The sequence below is a fragment of the Aspergillus versicolor genome (genome assembly GCF_001890125.1).
Source record: "Aspergillus versicolor CBS 583.65 unplaced genomic scaffold ASPVEscaffold_11, whole genome shotgun sequence".
NCBI lineage: Eukaryota > Fungi > Ascomycota > Eurotiomycetes > Eurotiales > Aspergillaceae > Aspergillus > Aspergillus versicolor.
The window spans coordinates 233,770-254,196 of record NW_024467534.1 but is presented as its reverse complement, the minus strand read 5'-3'; the positions used below and the strand labels follow the sequence as shown (position 1 = coordinate 254,196).

At 50.6% G+C, this 20,427-nt stretch overlaps 8 protein-coding genes across 8 annotated transcripts; 4 read left to right on the top strand and 4 right to left on the bottom strand.

Moving 5' to 3' along the window:
* Positions 1 to 149: 149 nt before the first annotated feature.
* ASPVEDRAFT_328208 (acetoacetate decarboxylase family protein) lies at positions 150 to 1,179 on the bottom strand. The gene has a single exon (XM_040810649.1). The coding sequence runs from the start codon at positions 1,117 to 1,119 to the stop codon at positions 238 to 240; it is 882 nt and encodes a 293-aa protein (XP_040672305.1). The 5' UTR covers positions 1,120 to 1,179; the 3' UTR covers positions 150 to 237.
* Positions 1,180 to 1,654: 475 nt separating this feature from the next.
* ASPVEDRAFT_200554 (uncharacterized protein) lies at positions 1,655 to 3,671 on the bottom strand (the record flags this gene model as incomplete). Its single annotated transcript, XM_040809321.1, has 4 exons — positions 3,422 to 3,671; positions 3,266 to 3,351; positions 3,133 to 3,203; positions 1,655 to 3,083 (listed from the first exon to the last, which is right to left on the bottom strand). The coding sequence occupies exons 1-4, from the start codon at positions 3,510 to 3,512 to the stop codon at positions 1,655 to 1,657; spliced, it is 1,677 nt and encodes a 558-aa protein (XP_040672304.1). The 5' UTR covers positions 3,513 to 3,671.
* On the top strand, positions 3,605 to 5,186 carry ASPVEDRAFT_75638 (Zn(II)2Cys6 transcription factor domain-containing protein; the record flags this gene model as incomplete). The annotated part of the gene is made up of 5 exons (XM_040816310.1): positions 3,605 to 3,626; positions 3,975 to 4,274; positions 4,336 to 4,604; positions 4,670 to 5,119; positions 5,181 to 5,186. The coding sequence occupies 5 exons, from the start codon at positions 3,605 to 3,607 to the stop codon at positions 5,184 to 5,186; spliced, it is 1,047 nt and encodes a 348-aa protein (XP_040672303.1).
* Positions 5,187 to 5,422: 236 nt separating this feature from the next.
* On the bottom strand, positions 5,423 to 7,141 carry ASPVEDRAFT_32836 (N,N-dimethylformamidase beta subunit family domain-containing protein; the record flags this gene model as incomplete). Its single annotated transcript, XM_040810652.1, has 1 exon — positions 5,423 to 7,141. The coding sequence occupies one exon, from the start codon at positions 7,139 to 7,141 to the stop codon at positions 5,423 to 5,425; it is 1,719 nt and encodes a 572-aa protein (XP_040672302.1).
* A 2,122-nt stretch (positions 7,142 to 9,263) lies between these two features.
* ASPVEDRAFT_875605 (SDR family NAD(P)-dependent oxidoreductase) lies at positions 9,264 to 9,817 on the top strand (the record flags this gene model as incomplete). The annotated part of the gene is made up of 2 exons (XM_040818092.1): positions 9,264 to 9,303; positions 9,390 to 9,817. 2 exons carry the CDS (start codon positions 9,264 to 9,266, stop codon positions 9,815 to 9,817), a joined length of 468 nt encoding a protein of 155 aa, XP_040672301.1.
* Positions 9,818 to 10,716: 899 nt separating this feature from the next.
* ASPVEDRAFT_154555 (uncharacterized protein) lies at positions 10,717 to 12,131 on the top strand. The gene is made up of 5 exons (XM_040808415.1): positions 10,717 to 10,809; positions 10,867 to 11,179; positions 11,247 to 11,354; positions 11,431 to 11,652; positions 11,715 to 12,131. Exons 1-5 carry the CDS (start codon positions 10,759 to 10,761, stop codon positions 11,900 to 11,902), a joined length of 882 nt encoding a protein of 293 aa, XP_040672300.1. The 5' UTR covers positions 10,717 to 10,758; the 3' UTR covers positions 11,903 to 12,131.
* A 39-nt stretch (positions 12,132 to 12,170) lies between these two features.
* Positions 12,171 to 17,738, bottom strand: ASPVEDRAFT_87836 (uncharacterized protein; the record flags this gene model as incomplete). Its single annotated transcript, XM_040818178.1, has 13 exons — positions 12,171 to 13,815; positions 13,869 to 14,292; positions 14,356 to 15,077; positions 15,134 to 15,769; positions 15,824 to 15,977; positions 16,031 to 16,279; positions 16,329 to 16,405; positions 16,459 to 16,602; positions 16,655 to 17,008; positions 17,070 to 17,201; positions 17,262 to 17,373; positions 17,429 to 17,454; positions 17,503 to 17,738. 13 exons carry the CDS (start codon positions 17,736 to 17,738, stop codon positions 12,171 to 12,173), a joined length of 4,911 nt encoding a protein of 1,636 aa, XP_040672299.1.
* Positions 17,739 to 18,467: 729 nt separating this feature from the next.
* On the top strand, positions 18,468 to 20,304 carry ASPVEDRAFT_32832 (uncharacterized protein; the record flags this gene model as incomplete). The annotated part of the gene is made up of 4 exons (XM_040810650.1): positions 18,468 to 18,847; positions 18,908 to 19,477; positions 19,534 to 19,880; positions 19,943 to 20,304. 4 exons carry the CDS (start codon positions 18,468 to 18,470, stop codon positions 20,302 to 20,304), a joined length of 1,659 nt encoding a protein of 552 aa, XP_040672298.1.
* Between the last annotated feature and the right edge of the window lie 123 nt (positions 20,305 to 20,427).

Below are 20,427 nucleotides of genomic sequence, written 5' to 3'. Positions count from 1 at the left end.
TGTTTTTATCGATGCCCACAGCATGCAGCGCTCTGCGGCCAGCTCGTCATTGGCCAGCTGTCTTTCTTCAAGTCAATGTCGGCCATAGAGGTCGTTTTCTCGTCAAGTGTCCTAAATTTATTGATATGAATTCACGCTCCCTACAATAACGAGGATAATCGATCGTCCACTTGTTAGTGTTAAGATTTGCGATTCAAGGTTACTGAATGTACCCGCCAATATGAGCATGGCAACCTGCTAAGTACTTGTCCAGCTTCGCAGCGCACTGGCATTGTCACCCTTGCCACCCTTGCCCTCACCCTCAATCCTATTCATATCACAAATACAACTCATTCCCTTCCCAACCGGAAAATCAGCAACATTGTCATAATGTCTCGCCACAAAATACGGGAAATACTCCTCCGGAGGACATAAAGCCCTCTCACCGACCACACACCAACGTGAAGGACCTCGACAGTAAGTAAACGTTCCCACCGAGGCAATCGGAATATCATGTAACGGATCGCTCTCGGTTCCCCTTAGAGTCAGTCTTCCACTCCCTGTCAGATGGACAGTGTAGTCATCCGTGACCTGAAGAACAATCAACTGTGGTGCTGTATGCAGGCCCGTTCCTAAAGAATTCGGAAAAGCCTTGACCTCAAAATCAAACCACTCCATCCCATCTGCTGGCGATTGTTGACAGAAGGAGGCATCGAACTCGGCTTCGATTTCAATAAGCCGCAGACCGTCACGCTCCATGTACCCGCTCTTCTTGCGCTCGTGAGAGGATAACTTCACCATCCCTTGTTTTTTGACCTCCCCCCATGTTTCCCGGCCCCACGTAATCGCGAAGCTCTCATCCACAATCAAATGGAGAACCCAATAACCCTCTAAACCATCGCAGGTACATCTAACTGAGATGGAGGATAGACTGAATGACCCGCAAACATTACTTTCCCATGACGAGACAGATATAATCCCAGTAGAAAGTTCAGCTGGTTTGAGCGTGGGGGGCAGGACACTGGCGATGAAGTCGCGGGTTGTGATGAATTCAACCGAGATTGCTTCTTGGGAGTAGCTTGGGTTGCTGACTCTTTGTCTGAAAGTTCTGATTTGCTGAGGGGATGCAACGAAAGGCATTGTGTGGGAAACAGCTGGGTAGTAGTGAATAATGAAGAACCATATGTGGTTTATTTATGGCTTTTGTTTCACGCAAGCAACGAAAAGAAAGGAAAAAAAAAAAAAAAAAAGGAATATTACTCCAGCCATAATTTCTTTAACAGGATGTTGGGAAGCGGTGGCCTAATGCGGTATTTCTAACAGGACGATAGATGACCCTCTGTGGGCGAAGCTATTTGTCTGCTCCGGAGTGTACTAGTCCATGAGGGGAATTTCGTCTCTATTTTGAGTACCGCGATTATGATAGGCTTTGCTAGTCATGTCATAGTCTATCTATCTTGTCTTATTCTCACTGAGCTGTCTGCATAACGCTTCAACTAAAGTCTCCTATAGATTATGGCGATTTATATAGTTTAGATAAAAACTATCTCAATTTTCGCACAATCCAATACGCGCCATTATTCACTCGGCCACAATATCCTAATAACAGCAAAAATTCTTGAGCTCTAGCTAAAATAAGCACAGGTAATACGGCATTAGGCTACACTCCCTCTAGTCAATGCACTCGATCACAAATGGTAAAGTATCGACCAGCAGACCATGACCTAACAGATTTCCCCCAAAACTGGAACCCCACTGAAGTAGCATTTAGAGCAAATAGTACCACGGCTATAGTGATAGTCGTAGTCTGGGCCCCGTTGTGGTTGATCCATGGCTGTAGCCCAAAAGTAAACGCACCACCCAGCACATTCCGTAGAAAATTCGAGAGCTGAATGGCTTCATCTTCCAAGCCTGGGTAGCTATCGAGGCCATAGCCCATTGCAATCGGTGTCGAAGCATCGAGATATATTCCAATGAAGACCAGACCCAGACATGGAATCAGCCAGTGCAAGCCTTGGGCGGCGCCAACACCGTACAACAGGAGTCCACCAGCGCCGACAATGGGGACCAGGAGATATGTCCACAGCCGATGTTCAGGTTCGTAGACGCCTCCGTTTCGTTTCGCGAGATACAAGAGTAGCCAGTCTGTACAGGGGCCGCCCCATAATGAGCCTATCACAGCTCCGATTAGCAATGGGAGGTATAGCAGGCCCAGACTTGTAGCGCTGAAATTGTATGGCGGGACGGAGAAAAAAGATGCCAGGGTTGTAAGCACGACACCCACGACGAAGGAGCCTAGGCTGAACATAATACTCATCCATATAGTTCCTGGTAAGATGGCGACTTGAAACATGGAAAAGGTCAAACGCCAGTAGCCTGCTTTGACATCAGGATTGTGCCGGTATAGAGCCATCCTCTGCCGATAGGGAAGTCTGTGACTGTCAATCAGTGCATTCTCGCAGTACGTAGTTTGAGCAGTGGTAGGATTTCTGTTCATGTCAGCCAGGTCTCTCTTCTTTCCACCGTTAACACTGTGTTCGCTAGTGATCTCAGTGTTCTGTACTCCCTCAACACCATCAAGGTTCTGTGCTCTGAAAGTATCTCTTGCAAACATTGTCTCTTCGCCACTGAGCAGGAGAATAGCCGATGAGATCCCAAAGAAGACCAAAAGGTAGTTGAAACACCACACCCAGCCTTGAGAATCCACAATAAAGCCGGCCGCAATCGGAGGAAGAAAGTTACCCGCAATTAGGACAAGTCCGAATAGTGCCAAAACCGTTCCGCGTTGGTGAACAAAGGAAACGTCTAATAGCGACGTAATAATGGTCGAATAGGCAGGTGCAGAGCCAAACCCAGCAATAATCTGGTATGCAAAATAGAGGCGAGAGTCGGTCATAAACCGGCCACATAAGAGACCACATATAATCAGGCTAAAGCCCAGGATATAAGGAAGTCGTCTACCGTACTTGGTCGCCCATGGCTGGATGAATAGCACCCCGAGACCACACATGACAACGAGCAACGCTTGGCCGTAAGTCAATATTGTGTAGCTTGTATCAAGTTCCGAAGTCCAGACCGGCCATGCTGGCGAGGTCCACGCGATGCTATAGGGAATTAACATTTATTCTGGTTCAGTGAAGCGCGTAGATATACCTAGCATTCGCCAGGAACAACCATGCTAAATGTACCGTGTAATGCGACATCTTTTTTTTTTTGGTCCAGTTCTAGACGGAGAAATTTGTTAGCAATGAGACATTGAAATGTAAAGGGCGCTCTCAGTACTTACTAGTGGATCGTTCACTGTGTTGGCTGGTTGCGGTATCAATATGATACACCCAGAGCTGGAGTTCGTTTCGAGACATCCTCGGTTCTCTGTGCATTTGCAAGGTGATGTTAGTAATTCAGTTAAACGGGTCACTAGGGGAGGGTTAGGTAGGTGCACCTTGTTGAACCAGGAGAAGCGTTCCTGGACAATTAGCTGAATCCTGGGCAGAGTAGGCGTGTTTTCTGGTGGAACCCTGGATATTCTGCATGATCGCAATGGACAAGTGCACGATTCTTCTGTTCTCTTCCCTTGAGTCTAATTGGTAATATATATACGTGAGAAAATGTCCATCCCAGAACCATGGCACAAAAGACAAGCAAGGGTTAACTATGTTCACAGACTTCAACAGTGACTATCTTCCTTCTCGACAAACTTCCTTTTCCGGCGTAGGCGAGTCCAGATTGTAGGTGCCGATATTGATCCTCTTATCAGGCTCCAAATTAGTATTACGCTTATCGCAGACAACTGCGGGGAATTGGGGTATATTGCCACGGAAGCCATATTCTAATAGAATTGCCACAACGGGTTTAGCAGCGTGGCTGCAAATAGCTAGCAAAGTGGAGATGACACATTCTTGTCTTATCTTCCCTTCTTCCTGGACATGAACTTCTCGCCAAATGAGACTCGATACTCCTGGCCCTACTGAAACACTCCTCTGCCCGTATTTTAGGTCTTTCTCTGAAAAAGCCCATTGCTTCGGCGATGCCCAACGCCCGACGAACACGCTCACGTACTGGCTGCACCCAGTGTGTCCGAGTGAGCATCAAGTGTAATGAAGGTCACCCAATATGCCAAAGATGTTTGCGCTTGGGGTTCGCTTGTGATTATTCAACGCGGTTCATCTGGAAGCTGCACAAGCCGCCAAACCCCTCCAAGAGAGTGATACGGTCCAAGCCTTTGATAAAATCGAGTGGCCACGGGGCCTGTGCCTGCCCTGGTCGCCTGACTGAGACTGAGCTGTGCGATCTTTGTAAGTTTTTGATTATCCAACAGGCCAGACGTGGGGTCGATCCATCTGCTAAACAATGTAGTCCTTACCAACGGCAACTGTCTTCTGCATTGGACCAGCCCTTCCCACAATGACCTTGTCGGGCAATTTGCACGACTCAACCGCCAATCTCCTGTGGTCCGATGTAATGTCGAGGCACTAATGTCGCTAAGCCATGATTGCTGTCGGCTGTCCTCGCTTACGCGTATTGACCGAGCCATATCTCAGACCAAGGATTTTTTGGAATCTGACTCGTCGCACGCTGATCAGGATGTTTTGGTTACCTCGATGCTCCTGCTCTCCCAGGTCGCGGTATGTCCCACATCAACTAGGACTCTCGCTCCGGATTGCTAACTAGAGGAATTGTGCACGTTTAGATGAGGGCAGGATACACATGGACCCACCACATTGAAAAGATCCTCCCATTAGCTGTCCGCATGTCACAAGATAGCAACCATTATACTGCCGCAGACTCCCACTCGCACTCGCTGCTCGAAGTCCTGGGCGGACTAGATATGGACGCGTGGATTGTGGGCAGGAGATCTGAGCCCCTGCATGTCTGGAAGACCTGGTGTATGGGGCGGCAGGGAATTGAATCTATTACGGGCCTACCTCGTCCGTTACTAGATCTAATTGCGCGTGTCTCGGTCAAGGAGGATGTGTCAGCAGAGCTCCACCAGTTTATTGGGATATTACCTTTACCCCAACGGCAGCGCCATCGGGAGTCTCTCTGGCATTGTTTTGCCGTTACGGCATTGCTCCATTTGCACGGCCGAGGCAGGCCCGTTGATGGAGTGGGCGTACTAGCGACCCAGCTCTTGGGCTTGGTGCGCCACCTTTGTGCGGCACGCGCTGAGCACGGCACCTACCATGTGCTTACTTGGCCAGCATTAACACTCGCTGTTTATGCCCGTGACAATACTCCGGACGAGATGATTATTGTGAATGAAGTAGCTTCTCTTGTATTCACTCGATATGACCAGGGATGGAGGCACCCAGAAAGCAACATGCGAGCGCTGATGAATCAGTTCTGGGAGGAGCGAGAGAGGATTGGGAGAGAGTCTGCCTATGCCAACCTACAGAGTGCCGCCGTCGAGCTTGGGTTATGGTAGCGAGGCGATAAATATACTCTAATCTTGCTTACCCATGAACCTGTCCAGCACGTTCTTTGTAATCAACTCAGTGAACTCGTCTCGATGAATGAGGCCAGCCACCCATTCGCAGGTCCCCGCGCAAAACACTTGACCTTTCTCCTTGGTAAAACTCGCCACCATGCCAGACCCATATTCCCGTTCCTGCAGGTACTCCGGCAGCTCATACCCTTCGTGCGCTAGCTTGATGACTTCATCACTGGGACTGGTTAGCCACTGGATTGAGATTGTGCTTCTGTATGGGTCAATGTGGACGTACACCTCACGGAATGGACCGCCTATAGGCTCTCTACCACCAGAGATATCGCGCTCACCAAACACCGCCGGACACATGGCGATGATCTCCAGATTCATAGGCGCACCATCAAACCCATTTGGATAAGGCAATCCTTTCTTAAAACAATAATCCACGCCATCAACTTCAAAGGCTGCAATATTGATCGGGTCGGTGCCGAAACTATCTCCATAGCGCAGCTCTGTACCCTTCAAAGCCCAATGATCCGGGCGATATACCTGAAATCCGCCAGAAGACCGAGGCGAAGCCATGCCATAGCGTGTATAGCACCCCATGGTCCCTGTGAGCCCCACAGTTTGCGCCCCTGGTCTACCGATCATAGGGCTGTCCCACATTGTCGTGACACGGGTTGGGTGCCGTTCGGTCTCTGGGTCGGCCTGGGGCACGCGATAGCAATATTGTGTATGCAGTGCTTCATCAAACCGGACTTGCCAGATGTAGTTGCCTCCAAAGCGAGCCAGGTGGCCCCCATTACTCACAAAATTGTCTATTGTATCACGCTGCTCCCAGGACCAATATTCGTCATGGCCAACACAAACAGCAACCTTGTATCCAACCAGACAGTCTGGCTCGACGTGGAGATCTGACTGCGTCAGGTGGTGTACACGGTATCCATTCTTCTCAGCCCAAACGACAAATGGCCGCTCATACGTGGCCCACCCAGCATCAGCATAATGGCGTGAATACCGGAAGTACCAGGCATATTCGAGACTGGGGAACCGAGGGGTATCGCCCTTGCGTATTTTCATCGGCCCGTTAGCTTCCCGCGGAGCGTTCTGTGGTATTCGAAGCATCCCGCGCGCAATTGGACGCTGGGTGCTGGACAAGGGCGAAGGCTCGTCGTTTTGGTACCCGTCCTGGATGCCGCGATAGTGGTTCGCACCACCCCAGTCATTATAGGCGAGCAATGTAGAGGTGGCGTGGATAAGGACAAAGTCTGCCGTGCTCACAGTGGTAGTATTTCGGCATTTATCCTTCACGATGAAGAACCCCTCACGTTCATAAATTCTGCCATGAAACTCCTTGATCCGGATGATGACGAGATAGAACGCCGAACCCCATTTACCCTCTTCGAGATGAATTTGGAGGGCCTCGGGCCAGCCGCAGCCAGTTGCGTAGGCGTCCGTGGGGGTATCGCATTTGCGGCCTGGGATGTCGGTCTGCAGGTACATGGTTTTGGGTTGGTATCCGTCACGGATAACCTCGATATCGTAGGTCTCAGCCGTAGTGTGCGTCATGAGTGAAACTGTTTCCCCTTCCTCGTAGGAGAATGAATCGCAGTAAACCCAGGCTTCCGACTCGTTGGGGTACATCCCGGGCCTTTCGACTAGGCCAAAGGGTCGCGACCAGGCGTAATCCGCCTCGGTGTGTGGGCGAACTTGCTTCCTAGGGGAGGGAATCATCGTGGTGAAAACGAACAAAAGAGATTACTCGGCCTTGTTCTTGCCGATACTGCAAGGGAAGCAGTATGTGTTCCTTTAATAGAGGCGCAGAGGGCGAATAGTCCGCTGGCCATTTTAGGAAATTCTATTAGGATGGGCGAGCCAATCCTGCGCGTTCCGCGGGCTCCAGTCCCACTTAACTTTTGTAGATTCAACCCGGATGCCTCTTCTCCCGGCCTCCACGTTGTCTCGGAACGAGAATATACTGCCTCGCAATCCAGACAAAGTAGGTTCTTTGGCCCTTACTGATGTAGAAATTATGCTGTATATCACCTGAACAGATATCCCTGCTTAGGCTCCCCCTCAAGATCCTTCACACGACTGGGGAGTATCTTTACCAGCAGGCACTCAACGCTTTGTGTCGCACGTGTACAGTAGTGCCACTCGCAACTATTTTAAATCAACCTCTTTCAGGTATAATATACAAATTGAAGGAGTATGGGAACTGTATTAGGCGGCTGTCCACAACCGGCCGGATATTGCTATGACCTTATTAACCACTATAGCGCTGATATAAATGGAATATACATGGGAGAACCATTTATTTTCTATGTAGTTCAGTATTGCTCTGCAGAAATAGCAGCGCATTTCCTGAAATGCCCACAGATGGACGTCAACCTGTGCACGCACTCTGGAGAGAGCCTGTTGTGGTTTGTCCACTAGCAGCGTCTCTCCACAGTCTAAGAACTCCTCTCGTGTCCAGAACTTGACCTCACTCGTCGGGACCGAGGAAATCATATGTTTACATCCCGTGGCTTTATGCAGCCAGACATGGCCAGGTTGGTATATTATTAGGCTGTTTCTCGACGGCAGTATGGATATCAATGCTGCTAGTGTGAATGGAGACGCTACCCTGTACCATGCTGGTTAACTTAGGAACATTTCTATGGTGACATGCCTACTGCAAGATGGAAGAATCACTGCTAACAGCAGGAATCTTTAGTATGAGACGGTACTTTATATTGCTATATATAGATTGTCTGATCTCTGACTTGATTGTCCTGGTTTTATCAGGAATATAGAAGCTAATATATGATATAATAATGATAGTCTCCCTCTTGGGGTAAAGAATATATATAGTACTCCTATATTATTTGGCTGTCCCTGGAAAGCGGTATTAACAGCACCGCCGTAGATTGTAGTGGAAGTACCGCTGTTTATTTGATTGTAAGGTCAAACTTCCTGGAGCTAGTCTAACTCTTACTTGTCTGCTATAATGTGGAGCTGAATGCTGTTGGTTATTGTGGCCGTATGCCTTTAAGATAGGCCTCTGAGGGAGGGTCTCTATCAGTACTGAGGCTCCTGCTGTAGTACCCAGGAGTGAGCCTAAGTACTTAGTATTATAGTAAATATACTCTTCTCTACTAGCATGCTGGGCGGAGAGTATATATAGTAGAAATTCTACTTCAGTAAGATAGTATTAATGTTAATCAAGAGTACGAAGCTGGGGCCTCACCACTTCATGTGTTAATTATAGAGAGACATACTAGTGTTGTTGCGCTTCTGTTAGCACAGGAAGACCATATTAACCTTAATCGCAGTACTTCTGAGGAGCACTTAACCGAGCGGTTATCCTGACACCGTGGGCTGTTTGCTCAACCATCCTGCTTTAAATACCAGGAAGTAGAAACACAATCAAGGCCATACTGCTTATGCTATGGCAAAGAAGAAGGGCCACACGAGCGTAATGCTCTTGTTGCGGACGCCTTTACCCCATGGGGGCCAAGAGAAATCTAGATAAATGAGAACAGAGGCTCTGTAGAAGGGTTACAGCAGAGAATGGTATCTGCAGACTGGACTTAAGCTTAGAGTATATTTTTATACTTCTACTGCCTGTTCTCTTTAGTAAGCATGTTAAACTGGACTCTAGTATATATTAGATATAAAGCTAAAAGTAATATTTCCTCTAACTAGTTAAGATACGGGCGGCTGTAGTTAATAATTATTATATTATTAATCTTATTAGTTACCAGCCAGCCGTTATATAAGCATAGAGTAATTGTGAACCAAGTTTAACAAAAGGAAATCCTTTTACCACGTCCGACCTTGTTTACCTCCATTCAAGTTCTTGATCAACAGCGATATGCCTAGGAGATTGGAAGCCAAGATTGCCGTCATCACCGGTGATGGCGGCGGGATTGGGTCCGCAGCTGCCCGGCTTTTCTGTCGCGAGGGGGCCAAGGTGGCCATTATTGATTCGACCCTGTAGTCGAGTCCATCAAGCGGGATGTCCAGAGAGCAGAGATTATTGGATTCCGCGCTGACCTTGGTACGGAGAGTGAGGCACAACGTGTCATTGACATGATAACGGCTATGTTCGACGGCCGTCTCGACGTCCTCGTCAACAACGTTGCAATTCGCAATTACGACCCTCTCGCCGAGACAACCTGGTCGACATGGGAGCCAGTCGTGCAGATCAACATGTTTAGCTTTGTTTCCATGGTGAGGGCTGCCCTGCCTCTCCTGCGCAAAAGCGGCAAGGCGAGCGTCATGAATGTATCGTCCGTCAACGCGGTATATGGTCGCAAGGGAATGGGCGCATACGATGCAATGAAGGCTGCAGTCTTAGCATTCACCCGAACGCTTGCCTTGGAGGTCCCGGCTACACTAGGACAGTGTTCCACACAAACAGACTAGGTGAGGACGGCGTTGATGCCATCGTTCCGCCATGTGTCATGCGTCGGTGGGCTGAGCCTGAGGAGCTCGCCTACCCTATGCTTTGGCTGGCATCGGACGAGGCCTCGTACGTGACAGCAGCGACCCTGATGGTTGATGGTGGATTCCCACTGTGAGCGTCTCAATGTCTACTTCGATGCCATGCCAGCTTTCAGGGTTGCGTTTGTCATATGTTTCACACGTTTACTTATTTTGACAGCTTCTACAAACTAAATAAAAATAAACAAAAACATACAACAGCTGGGATTCGCATGTGGTCACCCACCATACTACTAACCAGCCGGCGTGTGGCTTAAGTACGGCTGAGCGGACGGGAAGCCCTGTTTTCCACACCCTGTGGTCGTATGTACTAGATACAATTAAACCAGAGTTGGTGTAGGGATAGTTTAATTATTATTGGAGCGTCTGCTTCAAGGCTATCTCTCAATTTTTAGGGAAGCGGGCAATTGGACCATAACACCAAACCATAGAGATGGATAACTAAACTGTGGCAATGACATCCTGTAACAAGCATAAAGTATTATTGTTAATGTGTAAAACAAGCGTTCTAATGGGACACTGGTGTCAACGTAACATGACATTGGGCACCTTATTGCTTTACCCATACCGTGATATATATCTGATGCAAACACCTTTGTGTATCCAACTAGCCCAGTTCTTTCTATCTGTTTCACTATATATTTTCATTATCCTAGACAGGGCTACATTTATTCACGTACATTAATTTCTGTAGATATTCTTACTAAAACAAGTATTATGGATATGGAGAGTTACAATACAGACAGCAACTCCACCGCTTTCAACACTTTGTCATCAGGAGGGAAGGTGGGGAGTTGATCCACGAAACACCCATTTCACTTGATTCTTTTCCCTTGATTTAACAAACATCCATTCTCCCCAATATGTCGGCCACCGCAAACAATGTGATCGCTACAGGCACCTCGTCGGGCCTGGTATGTCGTAACCCCGCTTCAAGATATCAATTCCACAGCTCTGCTAATATCAAACAGGGGTTCGAAGTGATTAAACAATTGCTCGAGAAGCCCGAGCCTTACAACTTTGTTCTGGGTGCCCGAGACATTCAAAAAGCCCAAACCGCCTTTGACGAGCTCAAATACGACACCTCCAGGCATACAATCTCCCTTCTGCCGGTTGATTTTACCGATCTGCGTAGTGTACAGCTATTCGCGCAGCAGGCTCTGGCCAAGCTAGGCCACAGGAAGCTGGATCTTCTTTTCTTGTGTGCGGGAATGGCTGCTCCTGCTGAAGGACCTGGTCCTCACGGCTCACAGTGGTGTGCTTCATATGTTGTGAACCACCTCTGTAAGTTGCAACACGGGCCTGCGAGAAGGCGAGAGGTGCCTGGCTAACATGAGCTGCATTTGAACAGCTCAGCATTATCTCGTCCACCAACTCCGTGAAACCCTGGCTGCTTGTAAATCGCGCATTGTCGTGGTGTCATCCGGAGCTATTCGAAACGTTAGGAATCAAGACCCGAGTAAGTATCTCACCGTTGGCTGTAAAGCACGGCCTGGAGCATTTACTTACCTTTTTTTTTTTTTTTTTTTCGCAAGGAACCCTTGATGTCGACTTGAAGGCCAACTCTGGGGCAGACCGCGGCGTGGTGTACAGTGCCTCCAAGTTCGCCCAATTACTGGGTGCGCACTATTGGCGTCGCGAGCTGCCTGGCTGTACAGTTGTGGCAGTTTCGCCCGGCCTGATCCCCGGCACGACGCTGGCTGGAAGAGACCTGGGCTTGACCATGGACATGCCCGATGCCAAAACCGTCCCTGAGGGTAAGACGGTCCGCTCCCAATAATTATGCAAAGAATTGGCTAACCCGTATTGTGTTGAGTAGGTGCCCAGAATCTCCTCCGTGCCTGGACCATCAATGATTTCCCTGCAGACCCGGAACAAATCATGTTGACCAGCTGGGGTGAGTGGTGGCCGAAGGAAGTTTTCCAGCTTAGCTTGGACACTGCACTTCAGAACAAATGGTGCCTGAGTAGGGATGATATCGAGACAACCGAGGGCCTTTCTGCATAATGACGATACTATAGCTACTCTTCCTGTAGACAATCGCTCGCGGTGAGGTCTTACAAAGCGTTTTATTAAAAAAATTACCTAGGCTTGGTATGGCAATTGGCGCCATATTTATACTCGCACGGTTGCTGTTGGCACCGGGCTTTAGGCTTCAACACAACCGTCTTCAATTAGTCTGCGACGAGGAAGTTTATTGATTTAGAGACACTGAGTAGCATACAATCATTATCCTCTAATGACTCCAAATTTGCTAGCCTGCACGTCTGCGCGACTATGTCAACCAGTTCCAGAAGCTGGTATTCGTGATCCGGTCCAGGATATTCTGTATCGTCTCCCGAATCACCTTCAAATTCTCTTCAGCTGCTTCCAGCGACAACTGATTCTGTGGGTTCGGGTCCGCGTCGTATTGGCGTCGTGCAGAGCGCACCACATCCTGCCACTCGCCCTCGAGGGCATCGCCCCGACGCCGCGCCCAGGCAGCCGCTCGATCTCGCATGTCTTGGAAGTACGAAATCACCCACTCGTCCCAGAGGCCCAGCAGATCAATCTGGCTGGAGTGATGGGCGTTATAGAGATCCTCGAACTGCTCGAGCTCCGACCGGATGGAGTTGACGGTCTCCTGGAATCGATCCTGCACGGGATCCGCCTCCAGGTAGGCGAAGATATTCGCTGCATCTCGCAGCCAGGACAGAGCCATGTGGATATTTTCTGGGTCGTCGAGGTCCTCGCGGTCCCATGAATCCTCGGAGATGATGTTGTTGCCCGTCCAAAGCCGGCCCTTGACGGCGTTGAGCTGCTCCTCGCAGGGGATCATGGCGTCTTTGTTATTGTTGCTTCCAATGGAATTGAACATGTGGTCCATAGCATTTCCGTCGGGTGCATTGGATCCGGCCCAGGATCTGTAGTCATCCTGGAGCTGCTCTGCCACGCGCTGGGGGATCGTATTACGGCTCGTCTGCTGGCCGTCAGGCAGCTGGCCATGGATGGCGAAGCTGAGGAACTGCGCGAGGGACTGCAGCTCAAATATATGCTCAGTCACATAATTCACACTGGAATCCCCGTCGTCAGTCACTCCGACCTCGGTACAGCCGCTGGGGTTACTGATATCCATCCTCGGGTCTCCGGAGCTCCAGGGCAGTCGGCCGATTGACGGGTATGCAAGACAGTAGATGGTGAAGAGGACCTGGCCAGTTATATCAACCACATTGTATGGCCGAGGATTACCGCGGGTATCCAGCTCGTTCTCAGCGTTGCTATCGCCCATCTCAGAGCCCGGAATTGAGGGCTCTTCGCCATCTTCCAGCAATGATGGGTCTGCGGCGCCGATATTGGCCACACAAACGGCCTCGTCAATCCCGCCAGTCTCGTCGTCCAGCCCGTCGACACAGGAGAGAAGGTCATGCCCGCCGAATATTGGGTAGCCGGAAAAGTCTGGCTCGTCAGGAACCTCCAGGTCGCGAGTCGGACCAGCCACCTGGACGGCTTTGGGGCGATCGCCAATGAGGTATTGGGACTCGTCGTCTTCAGTGAAGAGCTCATGTTCACCCCCGTAGTTCATTGCCTGTGCATACCCCTCGGACTGTTGGTATATTGCCTTGTAAGCGTCAAGTCTGAGCCCCATCTCTATCCAGGTACTAAGCTGAGTTGAGGCGAGGTTGCTCTCAGCTTCCCACCCCCGCTTGGCTATGGTGGACGCATAGCTATCGCTGGTGTCATGGTAACGACCGATTTGGATATCCAGATCCACGCGGGGCTCAAGGGTAAAGGTCAGAGATCCCTGTGTGATCTTGTAGTCGCCCTCGAAATCATCGGAGCTAGTCTTGCTCTTGCTCTGGCCTGTACGCTCGCCGCCGCCTTCGGGGAAGAAGGTGAACATATAACCGTCACTTCCACCGCGGAAGCGCGTCTTGAAATCTCTGGGGACATAATTAATGACACTGTATGCGATGGAAGGGGGCGCAGTACTCACGCAACAAGACCAGCCTCAGACGCCGTCTCCACAGAAGCGAGGACCCTGAACTGGGGGGCAATGGAAACGATACCAGGGTGATAGAGACGCTGCATTCTGAGCGGAGTCTGCCAGAGCTCTTCAACAATGCGTCCGGTCTGGCTTAATGATAGACCAGTGCCTGCTGTACACGAAAGCTCTAGATCCACGTCGAAGTCGGCTCCGAGGAAGCTGTACGACTCTTGAATATCCCACGGATCCAGAGTGCCCACCATTGTGAAGCCGTATTTCACTTTGGCACCTGCGTCTCCTTTAATATCGAGTTTCAGAAACTGCTCCGAGTTGTCGCACGACCGTCCGCTTCCATAGAGAGAGTTCTCAACGCTCTTGGACATTTCCGAGTAATACAGGTCATCCTCGGGCACCTCTGTGAGCTTCTCGAATTCTAGAGAGGATCAGTAACTACACAGTACCGGCAGCAACAAATGGAATGATGTCGGCTTCTTACTCTTTTTCCAATCGTCTTCATTTGAACTGTAGAACCGTGACAACAGTTCTCGGTCGGTAGCTCTCTTTTCCTTCACGGGATCTGCGGCGAAGATATCGTACCAATATCGATACACATTTGAATAATCGATACGAACATACACCTTGTCGTCGGCTCGTTTAACGTGGCCAAAGTCGTAGTCAAAGACCAGATCCATGACCGGTCTGCTAGAATCCCTCGTCTGCAGCACTTGACTGGGGATGGACTGGTTGCCAGAAACCTCGAGGGACCTGACGACCGCATACTGACCGGGCCCGCAGCCCCTGGGCATCTTGACAATGGTGCCCTCGACACCATTCAACAGCATATCGTCACAGTTACTGCCCTCTCCATCCTTCATGCACGCAACACGCGTGGACTGCAAGCCATGCTCATCGATGTTGTCGCATGACAAGAACGTCATATGAGAGCCATCACGTTTGTCTAGATTCGACACAACATCTGGAGGACCCGAAAGCACTACGGATCCAAAGCTCTCGTGCGACGTATGCGGGTCAGTGGACGAGTCCATCGCGTCGTCGTAGACCTCATAGTCGTAATCATCGGGGGGAAGCTCGGGGAATATCTTCTCGGGAGCAATTGGAAGGAAGGCCGAGTTATCTGATACTTTGCAGCACAGTCTGGATTCCTCCGCCCTGCAGAAGATGTTGGACAGTTTGCTCTTTATCACCAGAACCTCGTCGCTAGAGAGAAAGCATTAGCAGGCCCGCCGGACACAAATGAGACGGCTAACACTCACGCGTCGCACTGATAGTCGTGGCACTTTGTCCATCGACAACCGTCCAGTTGGTTGTCTTCGTCGCAGCAAACACTGCGCTTCATCTTGTCAGGGCTCGGGCCCTCGCAGTCTCCCCCAAAGTCAGTGAAGCTAGATATCTCGGTCTTGCCGCTGGGACAGCTCGTCGTGCCGCAGTCGGTGACCTCGCAGGATCCAACAAGGTCTTCGTAGTCGTCAGACGTGCAACAGAACTGCTGTTCCCCGTAGAGGCAGTCAAAGCTGCCATACTCGCTTTGGAACAGACCCAGTTCGCCGGGCCTACATTCCGGCTTACAGGTCAGCCCCCTGTCGCCTCCTCGCCACTGACATCCGGACGGAATGTTGCTACTGGGGCAGCATATCTTGCGGTGCTCGTCGTCATCGCAGTCATCAGTAGCCCTCCCAGCCTCTGTCATGGACGACATGCACTTCTCCCCACAGCCCTGCATGACACAGTTTTGTCCGTTCTGCGACGACCAGTTGTCAATAACTAGCCCAATATTTCCGAGACTGCCGTCAAGATCGACGCTCTCGCCGACGTCTCTGTCGAGCAGCCCCGAGAGAGCCGTGTAGGAGTCATCATCCATGTCGACGGCCCATATCATCAGGCCGCCGAGTCTGTACAAGCGTTAGAAGCACGACGCAGACCATTACTGAATGCGCTGAACCTACCCAACATCATTTGCCCAGTCGACCTTTTGCTTGAACGTTTTTCTATCGTCGTATGACACCCACTGGTCACCATCAAATGTAAAATAGTTGACGGCGTTCTCTTTGTCATGTATGTGTTTGATTTTATCGTCGCCCTTGAGGATCTCTTGAATTTCTTCAACTCAAGTTAGCACTAGGCATGATACTTTATTGCTTCCAGGTACGCACCGAAGTATCCCAGAATGCCACCTTCTCCAGTACAGTCGCCGGCTCTTGCTGGCCCTTCGAACTTACATCCGGGCTTTGCACAATCCTTATCAGAGAGCTGGAAGGTTCGGCCGTAGAAACCAGTTCCGAGGACTACCTTGCCAGGAGGTACTTTATTCCTCCAGAGCAGGTCTGCCGCCAGCTTGATTTCTGTTAAATTGGTATGGCCGTGGACGATGTTTCCAATTTCGTTGTTCGCATCCCATACACCTGCTGCCAGTCAATTCCCCATAATCTTTCAAATACTGGGGAACAATACCGTGTAAGTCGTATGACATGATATTTGTCCAGTCCGCATACTTCAGCAGCCCCGGGACATCGAAATACTGCATGTACCTGCAACAGCGTTAGCCTTCCGTGCCACTGACCCTTCCCCATGGAACACCGACCAGTAACTAGATGGGATAGTAAATGTCAGACCATAGCCTCCGCGAGGACTGCCATCAAAGGTCTCTCGCAGTGTCTTCATCAGCGAGACAAAGTTCTTTATATCCCGCTCCTTGCCTCCCCTATCCGGGGCGCCGGGGTACTCCCTAGGGCCAGTGAGTATATAGCAAAAGAAATACGGGACCGACTAGCGCTCACCAATCCAGATCCACACCATCGAACCCATATTTGGTCATGAAGGTGACCAGATTGTCTGCGAACTTCTGCCGCTTGTCTTCATCGGCCGCTATCTCGCCAAAGAGTGGCTGCGTGTCAGTGCCATTATCCGAAAACGTCCATCCTCCGATAGCAATATACACCTCTAGATCGCCCCCCAAGGACCGGTCCTTCAGTGCCGTGACTTGTTTAAAAAGGCTTGCCGGTGTTTCTCCATCCATGGGCACAATCTCATACGTGTCTGGCTCGATAAAGGCAAAGGCGAAGTTGACATGCGTCAGCCCGGAAACAGGGATATCACTGGGAGAGAACTTCTTGCAAGGTCGCCGCGCGGCCCTAGTCATTTCCGTTTAGTAGGGTCCCCGTGTTTGTAAGGATGGAATTTTGTTATACTCACCATGACTCGTAGTACCCGATTACCTTATTGCGAACAGATTTCGAGCTCCCACCGGGAGGCACATCGGGCGAGCCACAGTTGCTCTGGCACTTGTCGTTGCAGAATTTCTCAGTCGTACCACAGTATCCGAATCTAGCAGGGCTCGTTAGATTCGCAGAGGCAAATGCGGGGGAAAGACTGAGTATAACATACTCACTACAGCAAACATTCAACGGGCATTCCTTACCCGGGTCCGCGGCAAATTCGCCGCACTCTGCGTGTGCATCACAGTTGGATTGGCAACCATCGCCGCAGAACGTTGGGCCTAGGAGCGTCAGCTATCTCGTGTAAATTGGTAGGAGGAAGGGGTCTCTGTGTACCGAATCCACAGACTCCGGTCTTGCCGCTGTTTGGAACGTTAGGGCACGAATTTTGCGCGAGATAGCTTGCTTACCAGCAGGCACCATTCGAGCATGGCGTGTCTGCATCACACTTCTGGCCTTCATCTGCTGCCGCCAAAAGTTTTGAGCCGAATAAGTCCAGCGACCGGCCTTGGAGTCCACTTTGTCGTTCGTGATGGCTGGATCTCGCGATGTTGCCGGAACATCGAGTAGCAACAGGGAAGAGAGCGAAGATGAGAAGAAATGAAGTCACGATAAATATCGTACACGGGGAACGAAGGTTACCCATGGCAATGAGTGTCCTCCAGACAAGGCCGTTCTATCTCCTTTATCGTGAGCGCAGAAATAGGGATATATTGCCAGACCTGCATGAGGATTCCGGCTCTCTTTTCAACACATCCCGCACCAGGCGCAGTTGAGAGCGGGACTTTCTCGTCCCTCCAATCGTAGTATCCATACTATCCAAATCAAGCCCCCCGTGGGCAAATTGCACTCGCTGGGTCATGGTGTGACCGAGCTCAACAGCACGATCTTCTGCAACGCCCAGCTGAAATCCCTCAGCTCTCCTGCCCCTGCAGCTCTCATGCACGCGAATACAACCCTCCTGCATGGCGGGACGGCACGCATTCCTCCTGCAGCGCAGCGATTTACTACATCTGTACCAGCCCTGGCGCCGGCGCACGATACTTCCCGAATCAACCACGCCGATCTGAGATCCGCCAAGAATCCGCCGTCTTGGCTGGGGGGGAAGCATCAGGCCTCCCGCTTGGCTAGCGCGCGATCTCGACCCTCTAGCCCTCATTGGACCCGTTGGGAGCGCAGTCTCTGCAGAAGATTGTCGATCCTCATCTTCCCGATGCAGCCCTTCACGGAGTTTCCGCCATCGGTACCCTAGACTTCCTCAGCCTCGTCGGAGCTGACCTGATCTGGCCTGGTGGATCGGTCTTATATCTTTCCTGTGTCCGGCGATGAGGGGTTGACACCCGAGAATCCATCCATCACCCTTCCCACTTACACCATGCGGACGGCGAGAATCCATTCTCTGCTCTGGCTCGTCCTCGGGCTTGGTGCGCTTGGCCAGCGGTTTACCGATGGCACAGGCTACGATATAGACCTCCCGGGGGTGTCTGACGGCTGCAAAGAGGTCATCAATTCCACCATTGCCTGCGATAGGTTTCTTGCCAGTGCTTTAGATAGTGGCACCCCGCCGTCAGCTGATAGGTTAGACAAGGTGTGCGATCAGGACTGTGTGAAGTCACTGAAGGACTATCGTGGCAAGGTGAAGAAAGCATGTACCGGAAAGTCTGATATCATTGTGGCGGATGATATCGCATACAATGCTACTTATACCGCGGATGAGCTGCTGTACAGCTACAATGTGACCTGCGATACGGAGGAGTAAGCTACGTTTGACCTTTTGGTTCTCTATGTGTCTGCAAGCTAATGCCTGTCCTAAAGAAAGACGGATGCCTACTGCTGGATTGAGCTTGCCAAGATTAATGGTACACTTACCCCCGAGGAGGAGTGCTCTGACTGCCTGCTTGGGAGGTACCAGATCGATCTGAACTCTCCATTCGGGTATACGGAGAAGCTGGCGAAGAAGTTCTCCTCCCTTGTGTCCAGCTGCTCGGCTACTGGCTATCCTGTTACTTCGCCCACCCCCATTGCACTTAATGGCACCGATGCCCCAACCCCGACTCCGATTTCATGCAGTCAGTCCGAAAAGTACACCATCAAGGATGGCGATGACTGCAAGTCCATCAGTGTTGCGCATAATGTGTCCACATGGGCCTTGCTGCAGCACAATGACCTTCAGGCGTACTGCCAAAACTTCCCGGGAAAAGGAACATCTTTGTGTCTTCCCAAGCAGTGTAACATCTACACGCTCAAACAAAATGATACGTGCGATGGAATTGTGGGCTCCCAGCCTGGCGACATCTCTGTGACTCAGTTGAGGTCCTGGAACCCATTTATCAACAAGATGTGTGGTAACTTGTTCCAGTGGACCGGGTACCAAATCTGCGTGAGGTTCGTCCCCCCCAATCTGCAACACCCTTTTGATACTCTCCCTAACGATAGTACAGTCCCCCTGGTAGTGACCTCGATCCAGTCCCCAGCCCAACCCCAAGCCCTACCAAGTGCGAAGGGTTATGGCAGCCAACCAGCTGTGAAACCCCTCCACCAACAGACATAGTCTGGCCCGATGATCCAGGCGTTATCGGCCAACCTCTGGCGAAGGGAACCTGGTCGAACTGCACGGCGTACACGACGTACCTCAACTCATCGGCACCAGAATACGACAACGCATGTCGAAACGTCGCGCGGTTCTACGAGGTGTCCCTTGCAAACCTGCAGAGATGGAATCCGTCGCTAGGCAAGAACTCTACAAACTGCCAGATCAAGAAGGGATACCGGTACTGTGCTGTGTATGGTGCGTATCTTCCCACTCATGCTGGACTTATTTTCCCCTTCCATCTTCTAACGTAGATCTAGAGCGTGCACCAGCGCCCACTACCACCTCATCCACGTCCAGTACGCCCAAACCAACCGGGTCACCGAGCACGACTCCATCAGGTTCCCCATCGCCCACTTCTACGAGTACGACGACGACGACGAAAACAACGACATCCACAACAACAAGCCCGACAATGGACCCAACGCCGTCGCCAGTGCAGGACGGCATCAGCAAGAGCTGCGACAAGTTTTACAAGGTGGAGAAGGATGACGATTGCTACGGGATTGCCAAGGACAAGAAGATCAGCGAGGAGGACTTTTACAAATGGAACCCGGCTGTGAAGGACGACTGCTCCATGTTACTGTATGGGTTCTATGTCTGTGTTGGGGTTTCCAAGTAGTAGTCAGATATCAAGGAAGTAAGATGTTGGTTCCGTCTGTGGGCAACAATAATACAAGACAACCAATGAGGTCATAGTAAGCTGTACCCAATGAAGATTAGCGCATAATCAACATATATATAT